Source organism: Alligator sinensis, unplaced genomic scaffold (assembly GCF_000455745.1).
Source record: "Alligator sinensis unplaced genomic scaffold, ASM45574v1 scaffold191_1, whole genome shotgun sequence".
NCBI classification, from domain to species: domain Eukaryota; kingdom Metazoa; phylum Chordata; order Crocodylia; family Alligatoridae; genus Alligator; species Alligator sinensis.
In genome coordinates this window covers 612,746-638,443 of record NW_005842282.1, presented here as the reverse complement: position 1 = coordinate 638,443, position 25,698 = coordinate 612,746, and the positions used below count along the sequence as shown (strand labels likewise).

At 43.6% G+C, this 25,698-nt stretch overlaps 1 protein-coding gene across 2 annotated transcripts in view; it reads right to left on the bottom strand.

Annotated features, from left to right (window-relative positions):
* Positions 1-11,277: 11,277 nt before the first annotated feature.
* The window catches only part of CPQ (carboxypeptidase Q), a 320,242-nt gene continuing 305,821 nt past the window's right edge, over positions 11,278-25,698 (bottom strand). The window contains exons 9-10 of one of the 2 annotated variants that reach the window (XM_025209315.1): positions 15,896-16,052; positions 11,278-11,309 (exon numbers count right to left, since the gene is read on the bottom strand). In XM_025209315.1, coding sequence (XP_025065100.1) covers positions 11,306-11,309; positions 15,896-16,052 — 161 coding nt within the window. In that variant the 3' untranslated portion in view covers positions 11,278-11,305. Of the gene's footprint in view, positions 11,310-15,554; positions 16,053-25,698 lie in introns of those variants that run through there. The other variant, XM_006027994.3, reaches the window with a different exon arrangement.

Genomic DNA, 25,698 nt, shown 5'->3' with positions numbered 1-25,698 from the left:
AGTGGATAGACATACACTTTTGATTCAGAAAATGCAGGCACGTGCCTGCAGTGGCTCAGTTTAGAAGCTGGGGGCACTAGAGTGAGCCCTCCCTTCCATTCCACTATGCTGAGCTGAGGCGGGGGCGGGGGGTGCAGGGCATGGCATGATTAGGGAGGGGTTTAAACCCCCACCCTGGCCTTCACAGTCCCAAGCTGGGGGAGGGGGAAGCAGCCCTTACCAGGCTTTCCCTGCCCCCTGCTCGCTGCTCAAGGGGCAGGAGTGTTGCCAGTACCTGGCTCCTGGCTAGCACTTTGAGGCAAAGTGGGGTGAAGGAGGGCTGCTTGTGTGCAGTGCATGCATCTGTTGATGATACTGAGCTTTTCAATCTTCCTCTCCCTGCTTCTTCATACTATCTGCAGCAAACTGACGGCACTTACAAGTCCCATGTGTTGCAAACTGGGTCATTTTTCACACTTCTCTCTGTCCCCCCCTTGAACATGGTCAGATGATGGCTTTTGAAGCAAGCCAACAACCAGCAGGGAGCCTATCAGAACACAAAGCTTATCAGCCCACTAAGAAAACACAAGCCTCTCTCTCATTAGTTCAAGCTCCTCTTAAATAGCTTTTTCCCAGGCATTTGTAAGGAAGAATGGGGGAACATTAACAGCTGATGTGCTGATTAATTCTAAAAATCCCTAAGCAGACAATATTCTGTCTGTCTTTTTTCCCAGTGAAATTGGAGACACATACACAGACACCTCTCAGTACTAGCTAGCAAGGGGGTGGCATGACCGTGACCAGATACTGGCTGAGGTCTGTGCTGTGGGAGAGGGAAGGGAGGGGAAGGGAGATTCCTGCTTGAGCAGTGAGTGGAAAGAGGGAAGTGGGGCAGGGGAAAGCCAGGCAGATGCTGCTGTGCCTGCAATCTCCACCTCCTTTTCAGCCAGTCAGAGGTACAGCTAGGGAGGAGAGGGGTGGGGCCACCCTTACTCTATGGAGCAGACAGTCCAGTCCAGGGCTGAAAAGCATGCTGGGATGCTGGGGGACTCTAATTTAACTTAAACCAGGAAGGGGTGTGGGACACAAGTTCCATAAACCTGTTTGACCCAAATCAGTTAAGTTGGATACTACATTCAAACAGGTTCATCTTAAACCAGTTTCGGCCATTTTGAAACTGGTTTATGTGCACTGAACTTATGTTCTGTTATAGGTTTAAATCAGTTTCTGATCACTTAAATCAGTTTATGTGTAATGTCTGTCCCTAGCCTTAAAGGCAAACGTCAGAATTCCAGATCTTTTCTATAATTTTACAAAGGGAAAAAAACACATGTTTTAAACTTCGTATGAAGGCTCACTACCCCTAAATCTCTGTAATTCAGAAAGTTAGGTGGGAAAAGTTGTACAAGATGTTCTCTGATTTGTTTCTTATTATTTTACCCCACCTCCAGAAGTTTGCACATGAAGTAAAAAACACTACTTTTTCATGAAATTTACATATTTAGAGAATCAGCAGAGAAAGAGGTCTCAATAAGGGCAGAATGTTTCAGATAAATTTGGTGGTAGTAACAGATACCATAGAAAAGTAGGGTTGGAAGGGACCTTCAGAGGTCATTTAGTCCAACCCCCCCTGCCTGAAGCAGGATTATTCCTATCCAAACCATCCTATCCACATTCATTATCTAACCTTTTAGCAAAACTATATAGTCAACCCTGATGCAGCCACAAGACATAACACCCTAACCTGCCACAGGTAAGCAGGGAGATGATTTAATAGATTTTGTAGCTTTCATAGACATTACGGCTGGAAGGGACCTCGGAAGATCATCTAGTCCAGCCCCCTGCCCGAGGGGCAGGAATCAGCTGGGGTCATAGGATCCCAGCAAGATAAGCATTCAAATTTCTCTTGAAGGCATTCAATGTAGGTGCTTGAAACACCTCTGGTGGCAGGCTATTCCAGACCTTGGGGGCTCAGACAGTGAAGAAATTCTTCCTTATGTCCAGCCTGAAACGGTCATGGAGGAGTTTATAACCGTTCGACCTTGTCATCCCTTGGGGTGCTCTGGTGAACAATCGTTCCCCCAGATCCTGGTGAACATCCCTGATAAACTTATAGGTGGCCATCAGATCAACCCTAAGCCTGAGCTTTTCCAGGCGAAAGAGTCCCATAGCTCTCCACCTGTTGTTGTAAGGTCTGTTTTCCATCATAAGGTTTTCCATCTGCCGTTGTAAGGTACTTTTCCAGGCGAAAGAGTCCCATAGCTCTCCACCTGTTGTTGTAAGGTCTGTTTTCCATCATAAGGTTTTCCATCTGCCGTTGTAAGGTATGACCTCTGATCACGTGCGTGGCTCTTCTCTGGACTCTCTCAAGCTTCTCCACATCCTTTTTAAATTGTGGAGCCCAAAAGTGGAAGCAGTACTCCAGCTGCGGTCTCACCAAGACTGAGTACAATGGGAGAATAACATCCCAGGATTTGCTTGAGAAACACCTATGGATGCAAGCCAATGTTTTGCTCGCTTTACTAGCCGCAGCATCACACTGAAGGCTCATGTTCATCTTGTGGTCAATCAGTCCCTTTCATCTGTAACGCTAACCAGCGTAACACTGCCGAGCCTATAAGGATGCTGCAGGTTTTTCTCCCAAGGTGGAGAACCTTGCATTTTTCAGTGTCAAACACCATCAGGTTCTTGTCCGCCTATTTCCTGAACCTGTCCAGGTCAGCCTGGATCGCCCTCCTGTCCTCAATTGTGGATGCTTTACTCCAGAGTTTGGTATCATTGGTGAATTTGGTCAGTCCACTTCTGACTCCAATGTCCACATCATTAATGAAGATGCTGAACAATATAGGTCCAAGGACAGAGCCTTGAGGGACCCCACTGGTCACAGGGCACCATGGTGATTGACTTCCGTTAACCACCACCCTCTGGGTCCAACCATGGAGCCAATTCCCCAGCCAGAGGATCATGGTGGACCCGAGGCCTCAGTAGGCCGGTTTTGCCAAGAGGTGATCATGAGATACCAGATCGAAGGCTTTTCTGAAGTCAAGATATATGACATCAATCTCCTCTCCCTTGTCCAGGTGATAGGTCACCTGGTCATAAAAGGATATAAGATTGGTCAAGCAAGACCTACTTGCAATAAACCAGTGCTGGCTATCCCTCAAGATGTTGGTGTCAGCCAATCTGTTAAGAATGGCCTCTTTAATAATCTTTTCTAAGACTTTCCCTGGGATAGAGGTCAGGCTGATGGGCCTGTAGTTTGCTGGATCCACTTTCCTCCCTTTTTTGAAGATAGGCACCACATTGGCCTTCTTCCAAACTTCAGGCACTTCACCAGAGCACCAGGAGTTCTCAAAGATCCATGCCAGGGGCTGGGCTATGATGCTAGCCAGCTCCCTGAGTACCCTGAGGTGTAGATTGTCAGGGCCAGCTGACTTGAAGGTGTCCAGCCTCTCAAGGTGTTCCTTCAAAAAGTCAACATTGATGGATGGCAGGGAATATCCCTCACCCAGGCCTCCCTGTCCCATGGGACTGATGAAATGGGCAGGGCTGTCCTGTGGGACTGATGAAAGACCAACGTAAAGTACCCATTTAATAGGTTGGCTTTTTCTTGGGCGTTGGTTGTCAGTTGTCCCATCTGGTTTAGCAGGGGTCCAATGTTGTCCTTGCTTTTCCTCCGGCTCCCCACATATCTATAAAAGGACTTTTTATTGTCCTTGATATTTGTAGCTAGTTGGAGTTCCGTAACAGCCTTGGATTTCCTGGTTCTCTCCCTGCAGGACCGGACCAGTGTGGAATATTCCTCCTTGAAGGTAGATCCCATCCTCCATCCTTTGTAGGCCTTTCTTTTAGCCTCAGGAGATGCGCTACTTCCCTGGAGAGCCAAGGGGGCTGCTGTTAATCCGGGCTCCTGGGAGCATCAGACTTCCCAGGCTAAGGGGCTGAGTGGCAGATTGCCCCCTCAGTCCCCCTCAGGATGGAGTCTCCCACGACAAACACTTTGCGTTGCATCTTGGGAAGAGTGGGGGCGGTAGCTACAGTAGTGCCTGTGTTGCCTGCAGGAGCTGGCAACTCAGCAGGCTCTGCTGGGGCTGCAAGAGTTCATACCTGTTGCATAGCTCCAGCGGGGCAGAGGTGGCCAACATCCTGCTGATTCAAAGGTTGTTAAAATACACTCGAGAGATCCAAGGAAAAGGGCCAAGCCTCTACTACAGTGGAAGACAAAACCACCCAAAATTCAGTACCAAATAAAAAAACAAACAACCCCCCTCCCCCCCACCTGATACATATAGCAGCAGGAGGGGGGAAAATCCTTCCCAGGCCCCCCTGGCAGCCAGCAAAGCCTAGGAACATGGGAAATATCCATAATAAAACATAGACATAGCTACTCCTAAAACACCCCTGCCCACTGCTTATTCAACCTCTTCTTGAACACCACAAATGATGGAGAATCCACAACTTCCCTAAGCAATCCAAGAATTTTTTTCCTGATATCCAATCTAAACTTACTTTGCTGAAACTTCAAGCCATTGGTTCAAGTCCTACTTTCTCAAGCAAGAGTGAAAAGGTGTGTTCCATCTTTTTCATGGCAGCCCTTCAGGTACCTGAAGACTGCTATCATGTTCTCTCTTAAGTAACTTTTCTGCAGGCTGGACATACCTATTTCCTTCAGCCCCTTCTCATAACACTTCCTTTCCAAACCATTTATCTTTTTTGTCACCTACCTCTTTAACTTCTCCACCACCTTTTTAAAATATGGAGCCAAAAACTGCACACTGTACTCTAGATGAGGCCTAACCAGTGCTGAGTAGAGAGGCATTATCACTTCCCATATCTTGAATCTAATGCTTCTATCAATGCACCCCAAAGCTACATTTGCCTTCTGTGCAGCTACACCACACTGAACACTCATATTAGGCCTGTGATCCACTAAGACTCCAAGCTCCTTCTCTGTAGTACTGCCATGAAGCCAAGTTTCACCCTTTTTGTATTTGTTTTTTTGATTATTTTTCCTGAGGTGTAGTATCTTGCATTTGTCAGTACTTAACTTCATCCTGTTAGCTTCAGCCCAGCTTTCCAATCCATCAAGCTTGACACTGAAAGAAACAGAAATTGCTCTGAACAAAGATCTAGAAAAGCATTGAAAAGCATGTGTAAGATTAGTATTTAATATCTAATCCTACAAGACAATAGTTTTCGTATTTCATCTCAGTAATCTGGAAGCTAAAATGACACTAGATATAAAAACTAAAATAACTAAAACTAAAATACTACTGATGTATAAGGATTGATCATACACATGTTATTTTGATACTTGATAGAAGTCCCATATACTACTATCATATTAGACAGGCAAGCAGTGAAGTCTGAAGTAAATTTGATCAGAAATTGGCTAGCACTAGCTGGTTGTGATGCTAAAACTCTTTGAACAGAGATATTGTCTTTTAACCTATTCTGTGGCCAAACAGCACACAGTTGTATGGGAAAGGAATGAACATACACATCCTCTTGACATGTCTTAATACTGTTATCCATCTTATTATTGGAACTTCAAAATCAAATCTGTGAAGGTTGCCAATGCTCATACACATTTCTCCACTTGACAGTCATCATGAAATATCAACTTTTAAAGAGTATAAATAAAAATTCTGGTTAACCCTGTACTTAACCTTCATCAAGATTCTGAACACTTACCTCTAACTCATTTTAAATCATGTTGACTCTTTTTTTGGTTTTTCCTGAAATGTTAATGGTAAACAATATAACTGCAGAAGAAATTTAGCAAAGGCAATGGGGATATGTGAAAGAAATAAAACTCTTATTAGTGACCCTACAGCTGGGCCTCCTATTTTCTTTCTCCCAAAGTAACATTAGTTGATCATTAATTGTATAAGGATTTCACACAGCAGGTGTGGCATACTCAATGCCTAAGCAGCCATTTAAAAATACTGTTATATGATTATAGCGAACTTCAGACAATTGATTGTATAGTAAATGACTGCTCAATAAATTCCTTTCCCAAAGGAATAACAGAACTCCACACGGCATCTTCTGCAGCTGTTGACTAGGTATTAAAACTCAATCTTAGATTACAGTTGTTGAAAGTCTTCGTATGAGAGACAGATATTACTCTTGCTGGAAGGGGTTCAATTGGGAGTCTCTAACACAGAGGTGGGCAAAATACAGCTTGCAGGCCAGATGTGGCCTACGTCAAGGGATTTTATCCAACCTGTGGCAGGTCCCTCAGTCCCACCAGCCCAGGTGCAGGGGCAGCCTGGGCTGTGGTCCATGTGGCCAGTCCTGGTGCCCCCAGACATGTAGCAGGGCTTGAATGGCATAGTGACTGGACTCCACTGCCTGCTAGCTCCAGTGGCATTGGCTTCTGGCTGCTGCTGCCAGTGTCACTGCTGCTCGACATGGCCCTGATGCCTGGGCATCCCAGCCTATCCTCCCTGCACCTACTGCCAGATGGAGTGGGCAGGGCAGGATCTCCATGGAGACTGGCTGGGACTCTTGAAGGCAGAGTGCACTTGGCTGGGTGGATGGGATGGGGCTTCAGGTGTGGAGTGGGGTTTGGGAGTGGGACAGGCAGGCAGAGCCCGGATTGCGTGGTGGTAACAGTATGGTGCTATGCAGGGAGTAGACTGCAGCTCTGCCTTGGGCCCTGACCCTGTGCTGTCACCACCCTATGATCCTGGCCCTAGCCCCACCCACCCATCCCTGGATGCTGTTCCCCACCTGCCTGCAGCCCCATCCCATATGCCTGGCTAAGCATGCCCTGCCCACATGGGTCCCAGGCCAGTCCCCATGAGACCCCACCTGCCCACTTTGTCTGGCACTCCCAGGCTGGCCTACTAATCTACAACTTGGAGAGTTTTGGTGAGCTGTTGCGGCAGGGGAGAGAGGAGCGAGAGTGCTGACAGCCTGCAACAGCTCACTAAGATTCCCTTAGCGGCCCTACAGCTCAAATAATTGCCCACACCTGCTCTAACATGAGATCACATTGTGACACAAAGACCCATCCAGACTGGTCATGTAGGTTTGGGAAAACTGTTATAGCCATATCTTAGTTTTGATATGAACAATGGGAATAACATCAACCTACCCTACAGCGCATTGTATGAGTTATTGTTTGCTTGGCACACAGAACTATAAACCTCTGAGAATTAAACAAGCCACATGACATAGAGGATGAAGGCCAGCCTTGTTTTCTATTTCCACAATTGCCTCAGACTGAATTTAAAAAAACTAGCATACTGTGCTGCACTTCATAAACAGTGTTCATTTAAGCTTTGCAACATATTTATGAGTCAGGTAAGTATCCTCCTTTTACACACTGAAACAGCAAAGCAGTATCAAAAACCAGGATTTGAAAACTGATTTGAAACAAGTCTTTTGTTTCTCAATCTTGTCTATGCTTAGTTGACTACAGTACACTATCTACTAGGCAAAAAATAGCCTCCAATTTTTTCACCTACCATGAGTTTGGTGTCATTCATTATATTGTTGTATATTACCTAAACATCTTTGTTCTGGGAGGATGGGAGAATCTCTTTGGCAACCCTCCACTCAGGTCTGCCTTTGACTTGCAGTTTGATTCCACTCCAGGTGAGACCAACCTGCTGTAACTCACAATATATGCTCCTTTTATGGAACTATTTGTTCTTCTTTTCTTCTGTTTTTCTACTCAAGGGGTTGCCTCATAATATTAGTGTCCAATCTTTTCAGAGTGTGATCGATACATTTAAATTTTCATAGTGTAAGGGGTCAATGTTGTACCGCCCAGAGTCCCGTCGTCTCCCGATTGAAACAGTAGTGCTTTGTCGTTGGAAAGATCACCTGCCATGCCTTCAATATTATGAGAGATATGTCTAGACACTACCTTGGGAGACAATGGAGAATGATCATTGGTTCAGGATGAAGGCAGGTCTTCACAGGGCTCCACCATCCTCATCCCCTGCCCTCACCACACCTGATGTTCTGGGCATTGCTATTTGCCTTTGAGACTGATCTTCCTACCCTTATTCAGAATACCCTTGGCTGGGGTCCTTGGTTATGTGGCTGCTTGCCCCATTCTTCCCTGCACGGGTCCCAAGACAGCTCTCTCTCTCTTCTGGTTCCCCTGTTGTCCTCCTATGACTGAGGCCAGCTCTCTTTTCTTCTTCCCCTCTTCGGGGTGTAATTCTGCCTATGCCTTCTTCCCCTAGGTCACCGGAGTGGTTCTCTTCACTCCCCAGTCCTGATCTCACCGGCCAGTCAAGTCTCCCCACCGGAACAAGTTCCTTGCTGGATCTTGCCAGATAAATTACAAGGCTGGAGCTCTCCCTTTGGCTCCAGGGTTGGTCTTCTCCCCTCTTCTGCTCTCCAATCTCTTCTTCTCTTCTTTGTTTCTTAGTTTCCTCCAACCCCCCAGATGCTTCCTCGGCATCCCTTAAATCTTCCTTTTCTCAGCTGGGTCCATTGTGGCAGCCTCCCATTTGCTGCCCGTCTGACCCAGCTGTTCCTCCTTACACTCCCTGTTGTGGCCTCTTTTCTTCCCCCTCTTTTTTTTCCCACACCGCTTTCCTCTTCCTGGGTTTGAACCCCGGCAGCTGGGTTTGCCGTGGCAGCCTTTGATCTGCCGTAGCCCCAGCTGACTCCTCCAGTTGTTTTGGGTGCGGCGCTTTCTGTGTCTGGGTTTGCCGCAGCTTTTCCTGCTCCTCGAGGTAAGTTTTTTTTCTTTTGTGTCTCTTTCTCATTCTCATGGCAGGCTGCTTCAGACACCCTGTCACACATGGGTTTCATAGACATTAGGGCTAGAAGGGACCTCACAAGATCATTGAGTCCAGCCCCCTGCCCAAAGGGCAGGAAGTTAGCTGGGGTCAGATGACCGCAGCAAGATAACCATCCAAATGTTTCTTGAATGTGTCCATAGTAGATGCTTGCAACACTTCTGGGGGGTGTCTATTCCAGATTGTTGAGATTCAGTCAGTACAGAAGTTTTCCCTATGTCCAGTCTAAATGGTCTTCCAGCAGTTTGTGACCATTGGACCTTGTCTTCCCTTGGGGCGCTCTGGTGAACAGATGTTCTCCCAGATCCTGATGCACACCCCTGATATACTTATAGGCTGCCACCATGTCCCCCATGAGCCTACACTTTTCCAAGCTTAATAGTCCCATGCCTCTCAGCCTCTCATAAGGCCTACTCTCTTGACCTCTGATCATGTGTGTGGCTCTCCTCTGAGCTCTCTCAAGCTTCTCCACATCCTTCCTAAAGTGTGGAGCCCAGAACTGGATGCAGTACTCAATCTGCAGCCTTACCAAGGCTGACTAAAGGAGGAGGATGACATCCTGGGTCTTGCTTGAGATGCATCAGTAGATACAAGCCAGGGTTTTATTTGCTTTCCTTAATCGCATTTTCAGTAGGTCTCTTCTGTACATTTTTGTGTTGTTCTTCAATTGTTGCCTGTTCAGATCCTTTGGTACCTAAAATCTAGTACAGACATAAAATTACAGAGTGCTGTACCAGCCATTTTCTATTTCCCCATTTTTCCACCAGATAAAATAAAAACAACTTCACATTATTATAAAGATCTAAAGTTTGGTTCCTACTTAAATTTGTGTGGTTAGTGAAGAGTAAAAGCAACATGTGCTTTTATAAGTCTAGCATGGATATCCTTCTTGGCACTATCAGAGTAGTTCACAATACTTCAAAGATATATTCAGCTTTCCACTTCTTCAACACATGTGGCATTCACTTCTACATTCCATGGTATTCCATTTATTCTCATTATTTTTTCCCTAATTACCTTCCGTTTGACCAGTTTTTATCTGCTTCTTTCATGATTGTCTTCCCAATATTTGCAGTCCCTAGACAAACATTGCCTACAAAGTCGAAGTCCTGTAGATGTTGGGTAAATACCCACTACCACAATATAAGCTCTGAGGAAGAGAGAGCAAAAAACCAGAAAAGCAATAACTCTTGAGGTAAAGGGGGTTGGTCTGATATGGGGAAATCAACCACAGGCCACAGGCAGAGCTGCATGTGGGAATGTTGTGGAAGCCTAACGCTCTGCCTGGACCAAAGAGCATTAGGCATGCAGAGTAGTACGCTAGGCACTATCACAATATAAACTTTAAATAAGCACAATAATAAAGCTAAGGCCTAACATTGGCCAAGTTTTATTTAATTTATACTAGCCCAAGCTTCTAGAAGTAATGAGCACTGAAAATTGGACATATATGGAAAAATAATTTACATACATTTATTGTAGACAAAAATAAAAAATGTTGAAGACAACAAACAATGCCATAAAAATAACAAGAACACAATTGGCTAATTTTACTTTGCGCACAAAACTTTGGAAAAAAGTCAAGGGCTTTCAGCTTCAGAAAAGTCTTGAATTTCCCAGTTCCCAGAAAGTCTTGTGATGTATGCATCATTAATTTCTATGCAAAAAACACTGTTCACTTCAACTGGCAATTAGTGGTAACATTTCTATCTTGTGTAGTGATGAGATTTTTATGCTAATCATTAAACAGCAGTAAATTAATCATTTGGGCACATTTAGATGGGATGTATATTTCATGAGACAGATATAGATATCAAGATCAGTTTGATATTTACTCAGGGTAAATGGAAGTGTCTCAGATCATTATGAGGGAAGCATACTAAGTAAATATACAGCCAGAAATGTCTTTAATGTAAATGTATAAGCAGCACAGCTTCACCTCTAGTACTAGGAAATGGCTCCCTTTCTCATCAGTGTTTAATTATTGTAAGGAAGGTAAAAAGCCCAAGGGATCATACACTTAAATCATTCAGAGATGCTACACATTTCAAACACCTTGACACATGAAGGACAAAACCAGTAACCTGATTTCTCATCCTATAATTCCTTCCATTTATTACTGAAAAAATGTATCCACCTTAAATCATGCAATATTGGAAAAGACTTTTTAAATCTTAATTCGCACTATAGTCTAGTTGGCTAAATAAATTATGGATCTGACTTGACCCCCTCCATAGCCATGTCTGAAAGCTTTGACTTGTAGTAAAAAGGAAACTATGTAAGTCCATCCCCTCCTCTTAGTTGATAAGTGAAGTCTGTAATACCATATCTGAAAGAAAATATTTATTTGGAATTTAACATTGCTGATGTTATTTTAGTATGTTTGAATACCTTTCCTTTTTCTTTGATTCAAAGCAAACAGGCATTTGCAGGACAAGGTCATCCTAGTGCAATGTCAATGGTATTCTTGTTCACCTAAAAAAAAACCCTAGGTGTAATGCATTCATTTTAACATGTCGTTGTGATATTTTATCAGAAGACTAACTTCCTAGGTGTTACCTGTAATAGAAAAAGAAAGCAAAATCATTTCTCATCTCTGAAGAAGGCACAACAGGGTTCCTCAAGCAGACATTGGAGCCAGTAAAATAATTAATTTTCTAATGTACTTAAATCATCTGGCCAGAACAAATGCTACCAATTAGAAAATTAAACCACCTCTGCTGAAATTGAATAGCCAACCACTGAAACATCAAAAGTATTTACATACAAAGAGCTTAATTCTTATTCAGAACCCTTCATTCATGGCAACTGTTGATTCTTCCAGATCATGATATGCACAAGAGGTCACCCACACCCTTGATGCATAAGCCTAGGCAGGAGTTTTTGGAAAAGTGGAAGCTGCCCAGACCTTCCACCCCCATTTAAGGCCACTGAGGCAGAATCTAAAGGCCAGAGTAGGTCCAGACATTTGGTGCCTCCATGGCTGTATAAGCATAAGCATTTGTATAAGCATCAGGGAATTGAACCCAGGTCTCCTGTGTGGCAAACAAGGAGTCTACCTCTGAATGACAGGGGACTCCTATTTTGAACCAAAAGAAAGCCAAATATCATAGATTTACAAAGACTTAATATAGTTGGAGAGAAATAATGAAAATTTTGCAATTTGCTGCCAATTCCACAAAAAAAGAAAAAAAATCATAAACCAAAAATTTTTTAAAAAAATCTCCATTACTCAAACAGAATGTTCTGTTCAACAGGAAATAAACTTGGCTCATGATTTAAGCATTTACTTTTTTTTAAATACGATTGAAGAATATTTTGAAAGGAATTAAATGCCATTTTGATTTAAAAAGTCATATTGTTTCCTTTTCAAGAATGTCAGAATGAAAAGTCATTAGAGCGCTGAAGCAGACAAAACAGAGACAGGTTTGCAAAACACTTCTGTGTTGTTGAATATGCATGTTTCATTGAAAAATAATTGGCTGAAAACAAAGAATTCACCTAGCTCTAATTAGTCTTATAGGGTTGTCTGCACTGGGTCCCCAACATATCTTGAAGGGATGCCTTCAAGTGCATCTACTCATTCCCGCTTTCATGCACCAGATTCAGAAGTGAGCAGTGAAGCTGCATCAGGGGTATCCCCAGCAGCTACTCAAGCACATGGGAGACTCAGGCCTTGAAAACAGTTGGTGTGAGCAGCCCCAAACAACTTCACCATCATATTTCTAGGTCTGGTGTACTGTTGTGAGCACAAGTTAGGTAGAGCACATGTGGGAGTCACCCTCCCAGGATACACCAAGGATGCGGTGTACACATTACCTATATTGTTCACTAGAAAAAATAGAAGTTCATGAAAATAACTGTTCTGCAAATTTCTTCTGAAGACTCTCGAAACCTTGAAGTCCATGAGGTTGGTGGAAGGCTTACGCAGTCTTCAGGTGTAGTTGCATTCTTTTATAGCCCAGTCTTACGAAAACTGTCATCGAACATACAATCATAAACAAAGGTGTCTTGCTCCCTCTGGATCTTGAGACGGTATTTCACAGGGAGCAGGGTTTTTTTTTCCAACTGATATAACTGTGCTGAGGTAAATCAGATTTTTTTGCAGCAATGGACAGAACAAGTTTATCATGGGGTGTAATGCAATATGTTCTTATGAGTACTCTTATCTGAGAAATGCTTCCAGCTGACATAATGACAGCTAAAGGACATACTCTAAAAGAAAAGGTAACAGGGAATATTTCTTCTAAAAGGACAGGACTTAAAACTTGTGCCACTTAAATTTAACTGCATATGGGAAACCTGTGCATCTTTGAGGAACAAAGTCACGTTGATAAACCTTGGTATAAAAGGATAAGGGAAAAGTTCAAGAAAGGTTTAAAAACATATATGCTTTTGTACGCAGAGATTTGAATGTGAAGGTTGATGAGAGCAAAACTGACATCTGTGAGAAGCACTAGCCATATACTTGTCAAAGAAGCATCCTGCTATATAGACCATGGTGTTCTTAGAAGCTGTAATAGGCTGTAAGAATAAATTTAAGTTAATTTCAGTTGTTCCTTCAAAAGAAAGGACAGAATATCATTTTATATTTGTTAAACATTGCTACAGAAACAGTCTTAATGTTCTATGAAGGAGAATGGGTATTTCAGAGAAATGCCAATGGAATGCCATTATTTTTCACTGCTAATATATCAGTCCAAAGTCGGGAATGGCTGATAGCAACTGGAAATGATGCTGTTGCGTCCATGCATAACATTTGCTAACCTTGTTGCAAAACAAAAAATACAAATCAAAAGCACTTGTCAAAGACATGAACTACACATGCTGAAGACAAGGAAAGCACATCTCCAAGTATCTCTCAAGTTCACTACCTTTCCTCCTAATCCTCAAAATGTGCCACTGGAATGTGGGTCAGGCAGAGAAAGGAAGAATCAATAGGAGATAAGGAAAGCTAATTCAAAAATTCATCTCTCATCCTCAGTGACAATACCAAGTTATCGGTTCTTGCAGCGGAGACAGGCATCACATAGACTCAAACCACTGAGGGTGGTATAAATCAAAACTGACTACTTTAAATGTCATCCACATACCAACTAGCAGAGTGAGAAATACTGAGCCCAGTTGCAATGCCTTCTCTGCCTGAAGTGTGTGGCTTAAGAAACTGGTGCACTTAAAACAGTGTAGATAAATATGGTAAAGACTACATCAGAACTATCTACTTTCCAAGTGAAAATGACTGAAAGCACATGCGACAGCTATGGTTGCCCATACATTTGGAGGTAGCTGGAACCCCAAAGAAACCCAGGTTGTGAAACTTAGCAGATGGATCCTACTATCCAGAAGGACAACTGAAGGAGGTGGAACAGAGATATCTACAATTAAAATACAACCCTATAGCCATTTAAATGAACACAGCCAGATTCAGATCCCTCTCTGACCTGCCATAATACTAGTCTTGAAGCAAGGACGACAGAATCCCTTTCGCTGTCACCTACAATTACCAGCTTGAACAACCTAGACCTATCATTAATGACCTCCAACTCCTCCTGGAAAATGATGACCTTCTCAAGGTAGCCACAGGGGACACAGCTGTCCTAGCTTATAGGCAGCCCCTCAGCCACAAATAGCATCCCTTCAGCAACACACTACCTAACTCCCATTCTGAGCAGACCTTGCTTCAGACCTAGATGCCAGTTGTGCCTCCTCATCAACACAGACCACATCATCACTGGACCAACTACCATGGATTGTAACATCCAATGTTCATTTACCTGCACCTTGACCAATGTCATACATACCATCACTTGCTTACAGTGCCCCTCTGCCATCTACATTGGACAGATGTGGCAAACCTTATGTACCAAAATGAATAAACACTGGTCTGACGACAGTTCCAGAAAGACACACAAGCCTGTGGCAGAACACTTTAACCTCCCTGGATATTCAATTGCTAACCTCAGAGTGGCTGGTTTTAGACACCAAACCTTTAAAAACAAACTTGAACTGAAAACTGTGGAAGAAGAAATCATCTACAGACTGGATTGTGTTAAGTATGGTCTAAACCAAGATTATGGATTCTTATCCCATTACCTCTATTAGTTTTTATAACCCTTGTGTCCCTGCATGAGTTAAATGTTTTTCTTTCTTCTACCCACCCTGCATGAGTTAAATGTTTTTCTTTCTTCTCCCCCCCTAGCCTCTTTTTCCTCTCCCTTCCCTACCCTTTGTATTCTATTTAGAAGCTCTGCTTTCTACAGTCCCTTCACACCATCTGATGAAGGTGCTGCTTACAAAAACTTATGCTGTGTGTCTCTGATTTAGTCTATAAGATGCAAACCTGTCCTGCTTTCTGCCTGACTTCAAATTAACACGCTAACTACTTCTCTCTACACAAACTTGCAGCCAGGGGTGCTGATATAATTCCCACCATTTCTTCTATTTCCCTTAAATCACATAAGCCTTGGCTTTTCTCCAGTGAATTGTGCAGTGAACAGCATTTTCCAATCAGTTTAAGGCTTTACTGTGAATTGTGTCTGAAGTTGCAATATGGATTATATGAATTAGGACATTTTTCAGAGCTATAATATTTTAGCTATCAAATCTTTAAGACATTAAACAAGTTATAATATCAAGAGTTGGTTTGTACTAGAACTAAGACTTATCAAAGTACTGATTTATAGTCTAAAGACTAGGGAAGCATGGGAGCATTTTTATATCTAACATTATTCTAATGTCTAGACAGAAAAAAACCCCTAACATATTACACACGCACAGCACAGCAACTATTCTGATACAGCATATTTATTGAATGTATTTCCTTCTGAGACAGGATCACTTATTTATAGATAATTATTATACAATATTATAATATAGTATATTTTGGGGGAGACATCAGGCATTGATTAATTGATAAAAAACTTACTAGAAAAAACATGAAATAAGAATCACAAATGGAATGCATTTAACCAGCTAAAACAAACAGAACTATGTAAAAGAAATCTGCTTTGAGGTCAAAGAACAGAATGAAAATCAGCAAAAATCAGGATGAATAAGGAATTTCCTACATCTGTAGACCATATGCATCACTCGATTCACAGCCTTCATTGAAGACTATACGTTTTCCTTCTTGCTTCTTTTATTACCTTGGCAACCTCTCCTCCATGTCAGCAATTACATAAGAGACAACAGTCCAAACAGCAGCACAGAGATTCATCTGGCTTGGATCTTGAACTGTCATTGTGTCCCCTTGAGAATGATGAAACCAGAAGTATTTATTACGGTCAACACGCAAACTGGCACCTATGCAGAAAAACAGGCAATTTCTTATTATGTACACTTAAAGATAAACCTAAAACATAAATTACCCTTGTGCTGATCTTTACTAAATCCACCTGCAACAGTGTAACAGGTGTAACAGACAACAATTTCAAAAATCCATGGTGCACAGAAACTTCAGTGTTTCATTTTGGCTGACTTGTGCAAGTACATGAGGCAGCAAAAGAGTATGATAATATAAGAGAAGCTGTATATCCCTTAAATGTACTGCATGGGTAAGTATATAATTTAATTTCTTCATATAGAGCTCTAGGATCTGACCCAAGGAAATCCATATAATTATTCTACATACAGTTGTTTTTAGAGTTTGTGAATATAAAGTAGAGCGCTGCATTTTATGATAATACAAAGCATCATGCGCCTGTCACTGTGCTGATGATGTGCTGCTATCTAATCATCCATCTTTATTTATAACTATCTGTACCATAGTAATGTAGCACAGTCGAAACAATACAGGATCAAGAGTGTGCTGGTCCTAATGATAACCAAATCATGGATTCTCATGCTTTTAGTTGAGTTCCCAATCCAGTCCCCACAGACAACTCAGCAAAATACACAGTAGTGCAACAAAGTGAGGAGAGGGGTTGGGAGATGGGGGACAGGGACTATTGGTAGTACGTCTAGGTGCCGACTGTTGGTGGAGGGGGGTGCAAAAAAAGCAGCAGTTGTACTTCCAGCACTAGCTACATTGCACAGTTGCTGCACTCAGGTGCCCAGTTACATCTCTGAAAATTAATTACAATAGCATTTAGACTCCCAATCAACTAGAGGCCAGCTGGGATCTCCCTTTCACCTAGAAAAATACTAAGTTGACTTTCTTCAGAGGACCTGAGATCACATGTAGTATCCTACCTCTCCAGGCCATACTGCCACATGGACAAGGATTTGCTCCCTAGGGCTAAGGACAGAAGGTACACATGAATTGGTTTAAGTGATAAGAAACAAGTTTAAACCTGTAACAGAATAGATGTTCAGTGCACATAAACCAGTTTCACAATGCCTGAAACTGGTTTGAGATAAACCTAGTTAAATGCAGTATCAGCCTTAGCTGATTTGGGTCAAACTGGTTTATGAACCTTCTTTCCCAGACCCCTTGCTGGTTCAAGTTAAATCACAGTCCCCCAGCATCCCAGCATGCTTTCCAGCCCTAGACTGGGCTATGCTGCCTGCTCCAGACAGCAGGCCTGGCCCCACCCCTCTGCTCCCTGGCTGGAGCAGTGAGGGTTGGCTGACAAGGGGGTGGGGGGGAACAAGCCCAGTGGGGGATGCAGCCCAGTCTATTGGGGAGTGGGGCAGGACTGCCCCCCACCTCCCCCCAAGGAAAACCCTGGCTGGGGTCTGGGGTGCGGGGTTAAACACCCCTTCCCCCACTCAAACTTACTGCTGGCTGCAACTGTGGACTACAAAACCCAGAGGCACCTGGAAGCAGGAAGAGGAAGTGATGAGAGACTCTGCAGAGTCCTGCTGCTGTAATTCTGGACTGCAAATCCCAGAGACCTCAAGAGCAACAGGAAGAGGAAGTTAACATACAGCCAAAGAGTTGTGCTCTAGTCCCCTCTGGCTTCTGGCCTGAGCCACTCCAGGCATGTGGCTGCATTTCCTGAATCAAAGGTAAATGTCTGTTCACTTCTGTTTCAATTTAATGTGCGTAGTTTAGATAGGGTTACCATATATCCACATCTTCCCAGACATGTCCCTTTTTTGGACCCCTGTGCTGCATCCAGGCAGGTTTTTAAAATAAGACCAAAATAAAAAATGTCTGGGTTTTCTGCAATCCCTGGCTGGCTGCTTCTGGCTGGGAGCAGGGGGCAAGGTGATTGGCGTCGGGGGTCACATGCTCCTTGCACGGGCTCCAGCAAGCCAGGTAGAGACAGTGACACAGAGAGAGAGGGAGAGAGAAAGCAAGCAAGTGAGCATGCACGCAATGAGGGACCTGCTTTGGCAGCTGGGCTGGGGGGCAAGGAAGTGAAGGGCACCAGCAGGGCTGGGGGGCAGGGGCTGTGGGTCGGAAGTGAGGGGTACTGGCAGGGCGGGGTTTTGAGGGTGGCAGGTTGGGAGTGAGGGGCACTGGGGACTGCTGGTCAGGAATGAGGGACAAGAGGGACGAATGACTGTGGGTTGGGTGTGCAGGGCACTGGCAGTGCCAGAGCGCTGCAGGTCAGGAGTGAGGTGAACCAGCAAGGGGTGGGGGCAAGGTATTGCTGTTTGGGAGTGAGGGGCACTGACAGGGCTGGGATCAATGAGTCTGGAGTGAGGGGAAGCAGCAGGGCTGGGGGGGTTGCTTGTCAGTGAGGGGCAACAGAATGGACAGGAGCTGGGGCAGGGCACTGGCATGTCACTGTCCCCCCATCCAATTCCCTCCCCCCCCCCCCCCCCCGGTGATAGGTGTCCTCTTTTTTGAACCTGGAAATATGGTAACCCTAGCTTAGACTAACCTGCAAAGACTGAATCATCAATTCAGCCTCAGGCTTTTTGACTGTATCTAGCCTAGAGAGTCAATGATATGGAAGCTACAAGGAACAAGCACAGAAGCAGCCTTAGCAAGTACTGTAGTAGGAAACAAATGATTTATCAGGCTGTTTTCTCTGGTTTTTTCCACTCTGGACATCCTTTGTTCTACAATGATTGTCCATTTGTTTTAAGCCCCCTTTTAGACAATCTCCAATCTCCTACCCACCACCACTCATTCTCTTCACCTTAGGTTTATTTCATCTGTCCTTCACTCTGCCTTTCTCTCCTTCCCTATCCCTCTTGCTTTCCTTCTTTTCTATAGCTCCTTTCCTTCTCTTCTCATTCTATTGATTTAATCACGTTCTAACAAAAACTCCACCGTGTTAAAAAAACAGCAAAAACATGGCACTAAACGTGTGTCACCATGGATGACTCTACTTGTCTGCTGCATTCCTTTGCTTTTACTTGTCTCTTCATTCAGAAATTGAGGTTTTCAGGGTGGGAATGTTTTACTACTCTGTATTTGTGAAGTGTCCAGGTCAACTGGGGCCCCCTTTTGGTCAGCCTCTACACTCTACCCAATAAATGATAATAATGATGATGATAATGCAGTAGTGATGGGAATGTAGACCAAAGTTAGATACAATGGTAACAGGCATGCTAGAAAAGCCTCAGGTGGAGGATTCAGTGAATACTCTGAATTGCATGCTTTGGAAACAGTCATTTTCAAGAGATGAGAATTCTGATAGACTTTTTTTATGTATACTTATAAGACTTTATATTCTGACTTGATCTCTCTAAGAGTTCTCATATCTTTGTAGAGAATAAAAGCAAAATCTTGTACTGCTATTACTGTTATACTCCTGATTACTATTCCTGATAAATGTATCTTTTGATCAGACCCAAAATTCAGGATTCAATCCAGCTTCTGCTATATTGAAATGTTTTCCATGGGATTTAATGGGAGTTAAATTAGAATGTTATCAAGCCTGATTAAATGAACGCTAAATATCCATTATGTCATATATTTATCATTGAGGAGACTGTTTTTGTCCTCCCTCCTATTTCAGTGTGGGGCAAGTAAAAAGAAAGGGGAAAAAATGTTATAATTTTGTCAAAGACGAAGACCCCTCTTTGTACCAGATGTGACCTAACCCCCCCACTCCAAAAACAAAACAAAACAAAACAAAACACTGTGATTGTTATATTAGGATGCTACGGGTTTCATTTTAACAGGTTTCCTTGTGTTTGTATCACATACAAAAACAGTGCAGGTTGAATTTGACAGTAACTTACATCCATGTGCTATCCCAGAGACATCTAAGGAAGGTGAGTGAATGGCCCTTTTGTGCAGGATTTAAACTCGGACTCGTTTATAAATGTTTTAAATATATTTAAAAAGTTTTAAAGAAAAAATATAAAATTATTTTGTGAATACATTAACTGGTTGAAATACTGCACTAAAGACACATGTTCAGTCAAGCAGCTTTGGAAAATCTATTATATTTTTATGAACAGATCTTTTATAAGACCCAGGGCATATCTTAATTGCTTTGAATATATAACAGACATACCACTAATCATAATAATTATGGGTTTATGGAATAATGTTTTATCTTCAATTCATTCAGAGAGGCTAAAATACATTATGTCCTGTAATTTGCAACCCACTACAATGCTAAAATATCTCATTTAAAATTTTTAAAATTTTCTTTACTATGTTAAAACTCTGTCATTAAAACAATGACCAAACAATTGGGGTTGCACACGTTTGTTTAAGAAAAAAAAAGGAAGAACACAGAGTGCTGAGGAGATAAACACACACTTTACTTTTTTTTAGTGACTTACTGTCTATCACTGAAGTCAGGGTCCAATTGCATCTGGGAAGGGCAATGAAAATATCCTAAGAAAATAGCTATGAGGGTAATTTCCTACATAATTAGATACAATAATGAAAAGCCATGTTCATGGTTTTGAGAATAAAGAAATGTCTAAGCTATGGCTCCAAAATTTGACTCCACTGAATGATTATAGGGTAATTCAAATGTGACCTTAAGGCACCTTAAAATCCCCACTCACCAAGCCTGGGACTGCTCCAATTTGCAGTACATGCTAATGTACCCTCTAAGCAAGGTTCCCTCCAAACTGCGTGCGTGTGCAACCATGCACAATTTAATACCATGCCGCACACTAACTTATTAACACTGCACACCTGCCCAGAGAGGAGCTGGGCTGCAGCACAGCAAGGCGAGGCAGAGGCTGGGGCTAGAGGTGGCGTGGGCTCTGCTCTGCTGGATCGGTGCCACTCCCCGCCTTTCAGCTGCTTTTACACCGTGGAGCTGGGGCTGCGCCCCCCCAGCCCGGGCTGTGCCTGCCCCGTGCACCCGCCTGCCCCACCTTGTCTGGTGTGGGTGGAGCTGGAGGAGGGGCCAGGCCAGGCAGCCAGGAGCAGTCATGTATTTCTGCACCTTCTTCGACAGGGAGCGCTACAGGGGCCACTTCGAGCCAGGTGAGCAGGCAGCACTGCCTGTAGGGCCCTGCTTCCCATAAGGGCTTGGGGCCTGCAGGATGCCCCATGGGGGCCCCACTGCCTATAGGCACCCCTGCCCCCTATAGAGACTCTGCTGCCCCTAGGGTGCCCCAGCTTCCCCTGCAGAGACCCCCACTGCCTACAGGGTGTCCATGCTCCCTTATAGGGGACCCCTGTGCCCGCATGGGACCCTAACCCTAACCAACCAACCCTAACCTGGGGTCCCCTGACCTCTAGTTGTCTTTCCTGCCTGGTGCAGGGCGGGGTGGATCCAATGATCTTGCAAGGTCCCTGTCAGCCCTGACAATCTATGAACTCTATAGAAAACATCCACTGTCCATGCTTCCTTATAGGGGGCCCTGTGCCCCCATAGGAGCCACACTGCCTATAGGGTGCCCCTGCCCCTCATGGGGACCCTAACCCTGAGAATAATGGTGAGGATCCATTACATGAGGATTCTAGTCTATTAGGGTTAGAGTAGTCCAGATCCAGGCTTAGTGAAATGGGGAGGTGGGCTTGAAGTGATGCACTCACGGACCAAAGCAGCATGCTCTCAGATCACTACACCTTAGAGGGAACATTGCCTCTAAGTGTGATAATGTCAATCACAGTTTCTGAGCTGCAGGAAAATACCAGGCAGATGCCATATACCAGAAAAGGTGTGAGACAAGCTCCATCTAGGTTCTTGGCCACTATGCAGAGATTGATCTTCCTGTGGCCACAAACATTTTGGGGTTTTCTGCCAGTGCAAAGTAGACTTAGGCCTTGGAAACATGTTACATTTGTAGCATTATATGAACACTTACAGTGGTACAGAAATCTAGCTTGCATGCATTTAGGCTGTGTAGCAGATCCACCATAAAAAATGTTCCTATTTCAAAAAGGAACGTCTTTACAGCACTACATTTTGAAACCCTGCGTGTAATACGTGCTGTCATTTGAATCCAGGCATCCCAGAGTACTCTGATCTCCCTACCACTCAACAAAGGGGAGGCAAGGAGAGCAGCTGACTTTCTGGCAGTCCACAGGAAGCAGAGCTGAGGCTTTGCTCATTGCAGCAGCTGTCAAAGAGCCACTGAAACCCTAAGGGAGCACCAACTTTTGGGGTGGTGGCGCTGGCAGCCCAATAAGCTGTTACCACCACAGAAAAATTTTATACAAGCCATGCAATGGTCCTAAATGCTATATGGTGTTTGAGAAGATGAGAACATGAGAAGATTCTAATGGCAAATATTATTCAATATCACTTTTTCATGTGGGCAAATTGATTAATTATACTGAATCCTAGATAAAAGTTCTAAGTTTTTCTATTTGTCAAATAAAATCTACCCAGAAGTCACCTATCTTATTACTCCATACAACATAAAAGAAGATAAGCAGCTGAGAAGACTCATATTGGCATATATTCTGCATTCATCTTTGAAAACTCATGGCTATCAGGGGAGGCCCTGGATAAAGGGCAAACATAGAGTCCATATTTAAGAAAGGGAAAAGGAGGATCCAGGGAACTGCAGACCTGTCAGCTTCACCTCAGTCCCTGGAAAAATCATGGAGCAGATCCTCAAGGAATCTATTTCAAAGCACTTGCAGGAGAAGAAGGTGATTAGGAACAGTCAGAATGGATTCACCAAGGGCAAGTCATGCCTGACCAACCTGACTACCTTCTATGATGAGGGGCTGGCTCTGTGGATGCAGGGAGACCAGTTGATGTGGTATACCTTGATTTTAGCAAGGCTTTTGATATGATCTCCCACAATATTTTTGCAGTCAAGCTAAGGAAGTAAGGGCTGGATGAATAGACTGTAAGGTGGATAGAAAACTGACTGGAGCATTGGGCTTGGAGGGTAGTAATCAATGGCTTGATGTCTAGTTGGCAGCTGGTATCAGATGGAGTGCCCCAAGGATCAGTCCTGGGACCGGTTTTGTTCAATATCTTTATCAATGACATGGAATGCACCCTTAGCATGTTTGCAGATGACACCAAAGTGGGCAGAGTAGTAGATACACTGGAGGGTAGGGCTAGGATTCAGAGGGACCTAGACAAATGGGAGGATTGGACCAAAAGGAATGTCATGGGGTTCAACAAGGACAAGTGCAAAGTCCTGTATTTAGGACAGAACAGTCCCATGCACCAGTACAGGCTGGGGGCTGACTGGCTGGGCAGCAGCTCTGCAGAAAAGGACCTGGAGGTTACAGTGGACAATAAGCTGTATATGAGCCATCAGTGTGCCCCTGTTGCCAAAAAGGCTAATGGCATACTGGGCTGCACTGGTAGGACTGTTACCAGTAGGTCAAGGGAAGTGATTATTCCCTTATATTCAGCACAGGTCAGGCCACATCTGGAGTAGTGTGTTCAGTTTTGGGCCCCCACTACAGAAAGGATGTGGACAAATTGGAAAGAGTCCAGCAGAGGGCAGTGAAAATGGTTCAGGGGCTGGGGGACATGACTTACAAGGAACGACTTGGGGAACTGGGCTTATTTAGTCTAGAGAAAAGAAGACTGAGAGGGGATTTAATAGAAGCCTTCAACTACCTGAAGGGGAGGTTCAAAAGAGGATGGAGCTAAACTGTTCTCAGTGGTGGCAGATGGCAGAACAAGGAGCAACAGTCTCAAATTGCAGTAAGGGAAGTTTACGTTACATATTAGGAAGAATTTTCTCACTAGGAGGATGGTAAAACACTGGAACAGGTTACCCAGAGAGGTGGTGGAATCTCCATTCTTGGAGGTTTTAAAGACCTGGCTATACAAAGCCTTGGCTGGGATGATCTAGTTGGGGATGGTCCTGGGGGTTGGACTAGATTACCTGAGATTCCTTTCCAACCCTAATTTTCTATGATTCTTCTATTCCTAAGTAAATCTATAGCCTTACATAGAAGTGAGTAATGTGTTTCTTGGGCCCCTGCTACACATTACATATTTTATACAATTAACTGGTTAATCGTGCAATAAATTTAGATTGGCCACACATGCAAAATAATTATCTCACAATTAACTGGCTAATCGTACAATAAATTTAGACTGGCCACACATGCAAAGTAATTATCATCTAATAAAAATGACTATCCAGCTATAGAGAGCCAACCAGCTATAAACTTAATGCTTGAAAATGTGTAACAGCTCTATAGCTGGTTTCTATCCAGCTTTAATTTGAGCGGGTAACAGGGCCCTTAGTTAGATGATGGTCTGAAACTGACCTGGTATATTATAGAAGGCTTTAAAAGGCAGAGATTCCTTTGTGCACACTGTATGATCTAGTGGTTACAGACAAGGATTGACAATCATGACTCCTGGGTCATATTTTTCAACTAGCCAATAATTCTCCTTGGGACACTCAGAAAGTCACTTCACTTCTTTGTCTCCACATTACCGATCAGTGAATAAAAGGATAATATACATTACATGGTCCTGGAGAGGCTAATTAGTGTGTATAGTGCTTCAGTATTTTCTGCTGGAAGGTGCTGCATACGTTTTGACTATTAGTCCTCTTTCCAGTTATGCTGGTTTGCAAAGAAATGCAACTCACACCACCCAAAAGACCTTTTCCATTTCTCTGAACCCATAGCCTAGGATTTATGTACCTGGTGCTGATTATGAGGCGATTCATCTTGCACCAGATGCATACACCAAGTAAACAAGATATTTAGCTGGCTTTTTCAAAGGCAGTCTCTCATTAAAATTTGAGGTAGCTTTGAGAATTAAATTTGTTGCACACATCAGTGGAATCTTTTTTTAAGCAACAAGAATTAGCATGAGTATTCAGTTAGCTTTTCTCTCCTTACTTCTTCATGTTGTGTCAGAGATATTCCTTAAAATCAGTAAATGCATTTGCCATTTGACAATATCAAAATCCTTCCCACTAATAAGATTAAACTCCCAGAGTCTCTACAGTCAAGAAAAGTCTACAACTCAGCTACGTCACAAAACTTTCAACTGGAAATGGAATTCCCCATTTAAGTGTATTCTCTCAATGTGCTGTTTTCACTGGTTCTGTAGTATAAATAAAACTGATTCAAACTGTTTGGTACTGACCTGCTTTCCCACATATGCCTAAATTGATATGCTAATACAGTGCTGTTCACTTCAGAGCAGCTGGGGATTACAGCCTGCGCTGGCTGGATGCTGTGGGGCTACATGCCATCTCCAGTGCAGCCATGCAACTGAAAACCTCTCCTTCCATAGCTGCTGAGTGAGCATCCCCTTGCTTGAGCTGCTGTGCAAGAAGCACAAGTCCCAGTCCCACCACACAGGTAGCAAGCTTCCTGGACCCCCATCTTCCTGCCATCCTGCCTGGCACCAGAGATGCTGGGCATTGCCACAGCAACAGGAACAATGGGGAGAGTGGGAGCCACATGGGAGCCCATGGGCCACATTTTAACCACATGTAGATGGGATGCAACCTGCTAGCTGCCAGTTGGAAATCCCAATAATAATTACTTGTGAGCAGTTGTTTATTATCTAGAGCCATTGCCATAGGACCAGTGAACAGGCCAGCAAACAAGGGAGTTTGGGTGAGAGTCCTGCTTGGGAGAGGAGCAAGAAGCCGTGGTTGCCTGGGGGGAGGGTTTGTGAATAAGAGTAGAAAGGCCTGCTTGGCTTGGGAGCCACACTGTAGGCTTGTTTGGAGAAGT